Source organism: Antechinus flavipes, chromosome 2 (assembly GCF_016432865.1).
Source record: "Antechinus flavipes isolate AdamAnt ecotype Samford, QLD, Australia chromosome 2, AdamAnt_v2, whole genome shotgun sequence".
NCBI lineage: Eukaryota > Metazoa > Chordata > Mammalia > Dasyuromorphia > Dasyuridae > Antechinus > Antechinus flavipes.
Window position 1 is genome coordinate 278,528,898 of NC_067399.1, and position 12,102 is coordinate 278,540,999.

A 12,102-nucleotide genomic window follows, 5' to 3' on the forward strand; every position below is an offset into this window, starting at 1 on the left:
TGTCTCTCTCTCTCTGTCTCTCTGTTTCTCTCTTTGTCTCTCTGTTTCTTTCTTTCTCTGTCTCTTTCTCTTTCTCCCTTCTCCTTCTCTTCCTTTCCTTCCCTTCTCTGTCTCTCTCTTTGTCTCTCCCTTCATCCCATTCCCTCACTACCTCTCCCCCCCTCCTCTCCCTCTCTTTCTTTGTGTCAGGTCATCTCTTCCTATGTGCTAAGGCCCATTGCTTTCATGATGGGTGTGGACTGGGCAGACTGTCCAATGGTAGCCGAGATGCTGGGGATCAAGTTCTTCCTGAATGAGTTTGTGGCCTATGAACGATTGTCTCAGTACAAGAACAAACGTCTCTCTGGAATTGAAGAGTGGGTCGGGGGCGAAAAACAATGGATTTCTGTAAGTGGTACATCCAGAGAAGTATGGAACACCCTAGGGTCTCAGCCCAAGGCTATCCATAACAGAAGGCAACTGCCACAGAAAATTCTGAAGCAGGTTTCCAAGTCTCTCTTCTGAGTTCCTAGGATGAGCACTGAAATAAGCTGTAAGATTATGCTCAGCTTTCTGTTTTAGATCCTTGAACTTCCTTGAGTCCTGTATTTGTTTCTACTTTTATTTTTTTTCCTCTCCAAGTAAGAGTGGTTGACTATTCAGAAGGATAATTTTCTGATGTTCTTATAGTCTCACTCATCCTTCACTTCTTCACTTCGAGTGTTAAACTTTTTGAGTTTCTTTGATTTATAATTTGATGATCTCTCTCTGTCTCTCTCTCTCTCTCTCTCCTTCCCTCCCTCCCCTCTCTCCCTTTCCTTTTTCTCTTCTCCTTTCCTAATTTTCTTCTCCCTTCCCCTTTCTCAAAACAACCCTGGTATTTGTATATTTGTATATATGTGATATTATCATTTATATAGTACCTACTATGTTTCAGCACTGTATTTTATAAATATTATCTGCTTTGATTTTTACAAAAATTAAGTACAGTTAATATCATTTTACAGATGAGGAAACTAAGATAAACAGGGTTAAGTGACTTGTTCAGGATGATACAACTAGTGAGTGACTGAGGCTGGATTTGAACTCAAGTCTTCCTAAGCCAGGCCCTGAACTCTATCTATTGGACCATACACACACTAGTGTATATATGCAGCTTATATATGCCACATATATACAATATATGTATGTGTGTGTGTATATATATATATATACATATACATACATAGCTAGATGGGCTGTGTGTCTACACACACACATACACATATATAATATTTATAAAATGTATTTATTCTCACACAAATTATATACCACCATATATATATATATATTTTTTTATGTATATGTAAACATATAAACACACATACATATGCTTATATATGTCTGAAGTTCTTTTTTCTTCCAGGTGAGAGCAGAAATCATCACAACTTTTTCACTGTGTGGATTTGCCAATCTCAGTTCAATGGGGATCACATTAGGAGGCTTAAGTGAGTTACAGGAAATCCCTGTGTCTCTTGAAGACTATAACTGAAACCTCAGCCACAGTGAAAGCCTTGTAATTTGCAGCTCTCATGCTACAAAGTCAGGTGCACCTAGGCAGAGAAATTATAGCTAGGCTAGACCTACCCCATTGGAAGTAACCAGAGCAGCAGTTAATTAAGGGGAGAGAAAAATGGGTCAGAGAGATTTCTGTATATCTTCAGAGATGAAAAACAGAATCACAAGTCACATGCAGCCTAAACCAGATTAAAATGTAATTAGGAAATATTTATCAAAATAAATAAAAATGCAATAAAATATAGACAATGCTATATTTTAAAAACTAAATCAATATGCAGCTTGCAGGAGCCCTTGGGTAAGGATTAGTAGCCTCTGTTTTTTATTTGGGTTTGACTCTTCTGATCTAAATTCATCATCATGTTGTGCATGAGATGCTTTTAGATTAAAAGGGATTCCCTGCCTCCGATTCCCCCTTCCCCCATCCCTGAGTAATTATTTTCCTTTAGATAGATTGGATCTAATATAGATCTATCTTATAATGAATTCTGATCTATGATAAAAAGTGTTATAGTGACATTTATATCTTTGACATTTAATGAGTAACGTGCTAATTGCATGCAAATGTGTGAGCTTTATTTTTGATCTGACAGCTGAAGTGCTTTCTGGGTTTAGATTGAAGCCACGGCTATCCCTATGTGAACAAACTTCGCAGAGAATCTATAACAAAGACATATAGAAGAAAAACTACCTGTCCATTTTTACCTTGTTTATTTTCAGGGACAGAATCATTAGCTTCATTGATTTGGTTGCTTATTGAGTTGTGTTCATTAGAGATTGCATTATTTTTTTTCAATGCATCTTCCCCCACTGCCTCCTTCTCAGAACTCCTCTGCATTGCACTAATCCTAAAAGCTCATTATTGACTACATGTGAGACAGCCTCTGAGAGGAAGACAAATATATTGGAGTCAGAACTGAATGAATGGGGCCTTATTCCTCTCTCTCCAGAAGCTAATCTGACTCTGGCCAAGCTTTAGAAATTCTGACTGGGAAAGATCCAGGGGATTTGCTCCAATCTGGAGCAACGCCACATTATACTTGACACCATAGGACCCTTGGGATGTTGGAACAATTAAGGTGCCATTGCTAAGCCTTGGTCTTGGTATAGGCTGGTCCTGGAGTTAACTAGGCCAGCCAGTCCTGTTTTAAAGCTTGTGCATTAGATACATCTTACATTCTTGGAGGGTTTCAAATCAGTAATCACTTAGAGAAGACACATAGCAGCTCATGGAACCATTCTGGGCCACTTTTGTGTCTGGTGAAGGCGGCAGGCAATAAACAGATTTTAAGGCAGGGTTTTATTCTTCTGAATTGTTCATCGGGGAGTGGGTTTGATTTTCTGGAACAGTAAGTTTCTTTCCTCTTCCATTCCCGACAGCTTCAATGGCTCCCAAACGGAAGAGTGACTTTGCTAAGCTGGTGATGAGAGCCCTCTTGACAGGGGCCTGTGTGTCCCTGGTCAATGCCTGTGTGGCAGGTAGGCTCCCCTATCCACCCTCCTCCTAACTACTTTTTATTTTGAAGCAAGACATAGCCAAGAATAGGGACTTATTCTATCTAATTATCCAACCAACAGGATAGAGAGAGGGCAACCCCATCCTGTACAATAAAGGGAATTCCAAGGGCTTTGAGGGCAGAGAAGCCTCAGTACCATATTCAGGGCCTGCTTTGTGTCTGTTTGGTTTTTTTGTTTTTTTTTATCTCCTTTCCCCAGGAATCCTCTACGTTCCCAGGGGGGCTGAGGCTGACTGCGCTTCTTTCCTGGACACAGCAAATTTCACCAGTCCCAGCTATGAGATCTATGTGTGTTGTAGAGAACTCTTCCAGAGGTGAGGATCTTGTGATTTCTGGCTTCTTCTGTGTCCCCTCAAAGGTGTCTTTCTGTGGCAAGGGAACTGTTCAGTGGTCTGGTACTAAGGAAGAGGTACTAACTATGAAAGCAATGTGTATAATCCAAGTGCTAAATGTACCATGTGAAAAGGAAAGGTTAGAGCCTATTCCTGTGTATCAAGGAGGGTGTAGGAAAGAATTGGTTATAATTGTGGAGAGGCAGATAAAAGGAAAAAGAAAAAGGAAAAAAGCTTGAATTTTGGTTGTGAGTGATAAAGGCAAGGGGAAGGGAGATATCATGGTTGAAGATTACAAAATCAAGTTCACCACTATTCGCATTTTTGATTTTCTTCCCGAGTTATTTTTACCTTCTGAATCCAATTCTCCCTGTGCAATAGGAGAACTGTTTGGTTCTGCAAATATGTATTATATCTAGGATATATTGCAACATATTTAACATATATAGGACTGCTTGCCATCTTGGGGGGTGGTGGAGGGAGGGAGGGGAAAAAATGAAACATAAGCGAGTGCAAGGGATAATGTTGTAAAAAATTACCCTGGCATGGATTCTGTCAATACAAAGTTATTATTAAATAAAATAAAATTTAAAAAAAATCAAGTTCACCTACCTCTCCTCTCATAAAACAGGGGATATATCAAGAAGCTTGAAAGAGGCAGTTTTAGGAAGTATAAAAACATTACATTAAATTTATATAATTCACCAATCTCAAGGGATGGTAATATTGAAAATATATGAAAACAGGTTAGATTTAAGAGGTGAGATTTATACTAAGATATTAATGGATTTTAATCCTTAAATCTCATGCTCGGATTTCATCAAAATACCTTCAACAATGACATGAGGTAGATAAGACTAGTTTTAGATATTATCACATTTTGTTTTGGTAGTCTTATAAAAGAAGAATTTCTTAGCCTGGGCTCCATGAACTTTTATTTTTGAAAATATTTTAATAAGCATTTCAATGTAATTAGTTTCCTTTGTATTCCTATGTATTGTATTTTATGTATATAAAAACATTATTCCATGAAGGAGAAAGATTTCCAAGGCTGCCACAGTGTTAAATGTTCATGAAACAAATAAGATTAAATCTCCATGTCATTAAGATCACCCCAGAAAATAAAAAAATAGGTGGATGACTCTATGTTGAGCTAAATTATATTCTTACTGAAGAACATCATCCAGATGAAGTACTTTTCTCCTGTTCTTCTTTTTTTTTTTGCTCACCTAAGCTGCTGTTGACATTGTACTTAGAGCCCTCATCCTGGGGGTGATTTGAAACTAAAACAAGGCACAGGTTCCTGCCTCACTGATGTACACTACTCCTTGAATCTTGTCTTTCTTCTTTTATCACCCAAAAGGAAAGAAGAGTTGTAGCCAATGAGTATTGAGTGACTAGGATAGTGTATAAGGTGACTGGGTGACTAGAACACTAGAACAGGAACAGAATCCTTATGAAATGGAGTCAGAAACAGCAGTAATAATTTAGTACTGAAGATTCTTGTGTCTCATGACCATCTCATCAATAACACTGTTTTCCATTTACCTAAACACAATAAAATTTTGTGGATGCATTACATATCAAACATTGGCATTTAAAAAACTATATAATTGTAAGGAGAAGAGATAGAATGTGAGAGTAAGGAAGGCAATGTATGGTGCAGAGTGCTAGACTGCTCATAGACTTATCCTTTCCATGATAAACATTATCATTCAGCAAAAGCCATGGCCCCAAGGCAAGATTATTACCAGAAAATTTAATGTCAACAGATTAGTGAGCTTCTCCATGTGTGAACTATTAAGAACACTTCCACAAAGCTCTCAAAAGATCATCATCAAACCAGTGTTGAAGCCATTGACCATTTACCTCAGATTGAAGTCAATTCCTTTCTTTTTTTTTAAGTACAAATATTACTATTTTATTTTTAGTTTACAGATGACCAAAGTGAGGCTCAAAAATATAAATTTTGTACACTGCCTACCATCTCTTAAACAGCTCTCCGTCTTTCTCTCTCTCTTTTTTTAATAGCCTTTTATTTACAGATTATATGTATGAGTAACTTTTGCCAAACCTCTTGTTCCAATTTTTCTCCTCCTTCCCCCCACCCCCTCCCCCAGATGGCAGGATGACCAGTAGATGTTAAATATATTAAAGTATAAATTAGATACACAATAAGTATACATGACCAAACCGTTATTTTGTTGTACAAAAAGAATTGGACTTTGAAATATTGTACAATTAGCCTGTGAAAGAAATCAAAAATGCAGGCAGGCAAAAATATAGGAATTGGGAATTCAATATAATGGTTCTTAGTCATCTCCCAGAGTTTTTTCCCTGGGCTTGGCTGGTTCAGTTCATTACTGCTCCATTGGAACTGATTTGGCCAGGTCCATCAGAATTGATCATTATATAGTATTGTTGTTGAAGTATATAATGATCTCCTGGCCCTGTTCATTTCACTCAGTATCAGTTCATGTAAGTCTCTTCAGGCCTTTCTGAAATCATCCTGTTGGTCATTTCTTACCAAACAATAATAATCCATAATATTCATATACCACAATTTATTCAGCCATTCTCCAGTTGATGGGCATCTACTCAGTTTCCAGTTTCTGGCCACTACAAAGAGAGCTGCCACAAACATTCTTGCACATACAGGTCCCTTTCCCTTCTTTAAGATCTCTTTGAGATATAAGCCCAGTAGAAACACTGCTGGATCAAAGGGTATGCACAGTTTGATAACTTTTTGAGCATAGTTCCAAATTGCTCTCCAGAATGGCTGGATGTGTTCATAATTCCACCAATAATGTATTAGTGTCCCTGTTTTCCCACATCCCCTCCAACATTCCGCATTATCTTTTCCTATCATTCTAGCCAGTCTGACAGGTGTGTAGTGGTATCTCAGAGCTGTCTTAATTTGCATTTCTCTGATTAATAATGGAAGTCAATTCCTTTCTAGACAAACTTTTTAAATGCCATGAAGGGAAAGTTGAGTCAACATATGGTTGTCAACAGTGAGATAGTTTTCAGAGTAGGCAGTTTTCAGAGATTTGGTGTATAGCACTGCATTTACTCAGCTGGGTCAGAATACTTGCAAACATCAATATTCATTTGACAAGAATGATGAGGAAATTCAGAAGCTGCTAATAAAAAACATGAACTATACAGGATTTACTGGCAAGTTGGTTCATCTGTTTCTAAGAAGGCAGCATTTAACTGCATCAGAAATAAAGTGCAAGTAAAACTTTTTGAGAGAAACAGGATTCTTAGTTTAGTAAGAAGGCAGATGAAATTCAGTTTTACACTGATAGTAATACTCCAAAGCACTTTTATGATGCCCTGAAGACTATTTATGGGCCACAGACTGTAGCTGAGATTCACAACAGTTGGATTTCTACTACTCAGTACTGATGGAGCCACATTCATTACTAATAAGAACACTTTCACAAAACTCTCAAAAGATCATCATCAACCAATGCTGAAGCCATTGACCATTTACCTCAGTTTGAAGTCAATTCCTTTCTAGACAAACTTTTCAAATGCTAATAGGTTCCTCTTTTGTGGCAATGCTCCTGGTGCTGATTCTATTAAACCTGAGATTTACAAGGTAGAAGGTCCACTGCTAATATAAAAGCTGACTGAAATCTTCTGGTTATCTTATATGGAAAGATGAGATTATCCCCCAGGTGTTCAAGGATAACTCCACTGTCCATCTCTATAAAGGAAAAGGAAATAGGTCATTTTGTGTCAACCTCTCTTAGTCATTGCTAGCAAGATTCTTGCCAGAGTTCTCCTCAGTAAGTTGATACTTCACCTGGAAAATGGTTATTTGTCTGAGAGCCAATGGGGTTTCAGAAAAGGCTGAGGAACGATATGGTGTTTGTTTCCTGAGCCTGATGAGTAAGAGCAGAGCAGAGGTCTGTACACAAACATTTATTGATCTGACAAAGCCTTTGATTCTCTCGGTCATGAGGGCTTGTGGAAATTCATAGCATCAGTATTGTATGTCAGTTTCAAAATGGCATGCTTGCCCTGGTTCTGGAAAATGGATTTTTTAATTGTCACTGATGGAATAAAGCAGGGCTATGTGTATATATTTGCCCATCCTTTTTAGCATGATGTTTTCATCCATGTTGTCTGATATCTTTAACAAGGATAAAAACAGCATCAGAGTCAGCTACTGCACTGATGATAAATTATTTAACTTGAAAAGGCTCCCAGCTAAGACTAAAGTAGAAGGAAAGTTGGTGTGTGACTTTTTGTTCACAGATGATTATGCATTCAAGGTACCCACTGAGACTGAAAAGCAGTAGAGTATTGCTGCTGTGTTCATTTTAGTCTGATAATTAACACCGAGAAAACAGAGATTCTCCACCATTCAACACTGCACCATCCATATATGGAATCATTGGTTATGGCTCTCAGAAATTTTGAATGCTATGGATAAATTCACTTACCTTGGCAATGTTCTTTTCATTGATATCCACATAAGTGATGAAATTGATGTACACATTGCCAGAACTAGCCCAGTGTTTGGGATGCTCCAAAGGAAAAGGTGGAAGAGAAGAGGTATTAGGTTGCCTACCAAACTGAAGGTCTATGGAGCCTTTGTGCTGACTTTCTTGTTGTAAACTTGTGAAAACTGCATGGTTTACCAGTGCTATGCTAGGAAACTGAATTATTTGTACTTGAATTGTCTTAGAAAGAATCTGAAGATTAGTTGGCAAGATAAGGAGCCAGACACTTAGGTCCTTTCTCAAGTGAACTGCCAAGCATTCAAACTCTACTGCAGAGAGCACAACTCTAATTGAGCTGACCAAATAGTCTGAATGCCAAATGTGTTTGCTTAAAAAAATATGAGAAATTCACACAAGGCAAGTGCTTGCATGGAGGTAAGAAGCAGCAATACAAGGATACTCTCAAGGTCTCCCTGAAGAACTTTGGAATTGATTGTGATTCATGAGAGATACTGGCACAAGACCATCTACCATAGCTTGCCCACATAAAAGAAGATGCCATACTCTATGATTAAAACAGAATTGCAATAGCTCAAGAGAAACGTTAAATACATAACTTTAGAGACATCTCCACTATTCCGTGCACTATTTGGGCCTGATTTGGTAGTCTTCTGAGCTTGTATTAGTCTGAGCGGTCAGTCAGACACATTGTAATTTGATTCTAATATAGTGATGTCATTTTAGTCCTCTTCAAGCTTGAAGGACAAAAACCACCTGTGTGAATTTAGGAAAGTCACTTAAATTTCCTGTGATCTCACTTTCATCATCTGAAATAATGAGGAAGATAGACTGGATGACCCTGAGATCTCTTCCAGCTTTAAATCTAAGATTCTGTATGGTAATACTTCAGCCTTCATGTTGCTGTTAAATAGTTTTTCAGTCATGTGCAATTTTCATGTACCCTTTTGGCTACAGGCTCAGCTCAGTGGATTCTATCCATTGTGCCATCCAGCTGCCCTCATAATAATAAGTGAGTCTGCTGAGCCTGGAGTCAGGAAAATTCATCTTATGTTCAAATCTAGCTTCAGATACCAGGCAAGTCATTTAACTCTATTTAGCTCAGTTTCCTCATCTGTAAAATGAGTTGGAGCAGGAAATGGCAAACCACTCCAGTATCTTTGCCAAGAAAACCCCCAAAAGGGATCAAAAAAGGTCAACCATGACTGAAACAACTGAACAACAACTTTTATTATGGGACTTATAAAATTTAGATTCTGTCTAAAGGGAGTTTAGAGTTTAGAATCTATCAGGGGAATAAAACACTAACAGAGTAATGCATAAAACGACAAAAGTCATCAGAGAATTGTAAAAGTACTCTGAGTCTAAAGGGGAACTGGGAAGGCTTCATGGAGGAAATGATATTTGCATTACATTTTAAAAGAGATTTAAAATGTCATCCAATTTAAATTTGCTCTTAAATTATTAATCCATTAATATGAAATCCATTTTACTTCATTATTAAAACTACTGTCAATTACCTCAGTGTATGTGTGATTTTACCAATGTGACTGTTCCCTTCACTTAGCCAAATCATAATACCTTTCCAACCCTCCATTCCCTAGGAGACATTTGTTTGTATTGTGGCCAAAAATAATTAAAGCCTGATGGCCACTTTCTGGTGATGAACCTTCCTGAATCCAGCTGGGCTGGCTCTGGACCAAGAGACGTATAATCACTCATCAGGCCATATGTTAAACCTCTCCAGCTTGGTAGGTCCTACCTACCAGCCTCCCCTTAATGTATTCAGGTCATCTCTGTGCCATCATGAAGCACCGGAGGAGGCCTTTTGTGGAAAATCTTCCTACCATTATAATGATTTATAAGTCTGAACCTCTAGGTTATGGTTATAAAATTCATTTCTACTGAGTTCTAGAAATGGATTATCAAAGAAGGCATGAATGGTAATTCTGTTACTTACCTGTTCTTTGGAAATGAAGGCAGGCTGTGTGACATAATTATGCTAGACACTGGCTCAAATTATCAGCAGGTAAGGCTAGCATTCATCTAGTCCAACTTTATCATTTTATAGATGAGTAAACTGAGGCCCCGGTAACATAAGTGACTTGTCAAAAGTTATACATAGAGGATTAGAGGTGAGATTTGAACTCTGGTCTTCTGGCTCCAAATTCAGGAAGCTCTTCTTGAAAATCAGCTCTAGGCTTGAAGGAGATGATAAATTTCACAAAGCAACTTGATTATTTTTGATTGCTCCATATTTCCTTCCTTTTTTAGCTCTTTGTCTTATTTTTCCTTAATAGAAAGTCAATTCTAATCAAATGACAATTTTCTCTGGTTTTCATTTCAGCGTCACACTCAACAACACTGGCCAGATCCCTTTTTCACAACTATGGACAAGCCCAAATTTCAGTGTTAAGACCCTTGCCAGCTGCTGTGGACTCTATAACCATACTGTCTGTACTGAAAACAGCCTCTTTGTATAATAACATTTGATTATAGCTTATAGAATCTAAAGCTAGAAAGACTTTTGCGGTCATCTAATCTAGTGGCAATTCCTGCAATTACATATGAATTTAGAAAACTACAAGTTAACATCACCTATGCCATATTACATTTTAATTCTTTTGTTAAACATTTTTCAAATACATTTTAATAAGATTTGGGTTATACTTAAGAATACCTAAGGACCTGAGTCATAAGTTTGGTATCTTTGATGTAGTTACCCCTATCATTGTACAACTAAAACAAAGTAGTTTTAAATTCCTTATTAATAGTTCTATGGGGTTTTAAATTATCCAGCCTACAATAAAAAATACCGATGCAGAGCTCTGAGCCACTGGCACTTTATTAAAGGTCTATGGTCCCCTCTAATGAAATGGACCTCAGATCTTCCAAATTATCTGAGAATCCCCTTTTCTCTAGGGTGGTTTGGTGCCAGGTTTAATATTGGAATACTCTAGAGGGATTACATAAAATACAGAATCCCATTGGTTGGTTTGAGGGCCAAAAATGATATATCAACTAAAAATGGTATTATTAGCAGGAGGCATCTCAGCTTGGGCAAAGCATGGGACATCTCCATTCACTAAATGATCATAGGATGGTTACCTGCTCATGTTGAACAAGAGAAAGGGGTCCAGAAGTATTCAAATAAAATAGGGGATTATTCATGTAATTGAATCACCTTCATCATTCTGTACTTAGTCAAAAACAAGGGTCTCTAATTAGCTCCCTATGATTAAGCAAGTGAACTTACAATGTTGAGTTCACAGCTCTGGGCCCTAATGTACAGAACTTGTGATCACTACCCCTATGGAATCATATCAAACTGACTAATACTGATTGACATATGGGTCCAGATGAATCATTTCTCACAGTTTCTGCCATATAAGTAGGCCATCAAAATGTTTAACAATCACGAGAAATTTAACAATATCATTTTGGTTCAATTTACGGATGGAAGTGAATACCCATATGAGACCAGACAAAATTTTTCCACTATGTCCTAAGAATGAGCTTGGGTTTGAAGAAGTAATCGCATTTTATACAAAACAAGCTATTACGGAAATTATTTGGCAGGTTATAAATGTGTACAAATGAGTGATGCAAGCATTGGGGCAAGTGAAGAAAAGGAATACTTGTGTGAGTTTTGTAATCAAGCTGGCGTTTGTGAATTTCTATAGTATTGTTTGAAAGGTTTTTGTATATTTATTGAAAGGGTCAACATTTTCTTTCAAATATTCTCAAGGCAATTGTATTCTCCATTTCCATAAATAAATGATTTTTTTCCTTATCTTAATTAAAAAAACTTTTTTTCAGTTCTTTTAAAAAATTTAGTTTTGAACATTTATCTTTATAATATTTTGACTTCCATTTTTTCCCTCTTTCCCTTCCTTCCCTCTTCCCCAAAATAGCAGTCTTATAGGTTTTACATGTACAATCATTTAATAAAAATTGTTTAAGGAATATATCTACCAGTATCCATAATTTTGCTTTTATTTGGAAATATCAGTCCTTCAGTGGATCTGTGAAATTGCTAGGGGTCCTATCTCTTCCCCTACGGGCAGCTATGTGGGCACAATGGATGGAATGCTGGACCTGGAATCAGGAAGACTTATCTTTCAGAGTTCAAATGCAGACTCAGACAGTTAGTTACTAGCTGTGTGATCCTGGCCAAATTATTTAACCTTCTCTGCTTCAGTTTCCTCATCTGTAAAATGAGCTGGAAAAGGAAATGGCAGA

General features: G+C 37.4%; 1 protein-coding gene across 3 annotated transcripts in view; it reads left to right on the plus strand.

The window, feature by feature from the left end:
- SLC28A2 (solute carrier family 28 member 2) overlaps window positions 1-11,830 on the plus strand; it is a 44,221-nt gene extending 32,391 nt beyond the window's left edge. For all 3 annotated transcript variants that reach the window (XM_051977259.1, XM_051977258.1, XM_051977260.1), the window contains 5 exons: window positions 190-387; window positions 1,385-1,466; window positions 2,917-3,015; window positions 3,253-3,367; window positions 10,208-11,830. In XM_051977259.1, the coding sequence (XP_051833219.1) occupies window positions 190-387; window positions 1,385-1,466; window positions 2,917-3,015; window positions 3,253-3,367; window positions 10,208-10,343 (630 nt within the window). In that variant the 3' untranslated portion in view covers window positions 10,344-11,830. The remainder of the gene's footprint in view (window positions 1-189; window positions 388-1,384; window positions 1,467-2,916; window positions 3,016-3,252; window positions 3,368-10,207) is intronic.
- Window positions 11,831-12,102: the final 272 nt, after the last annotated feature.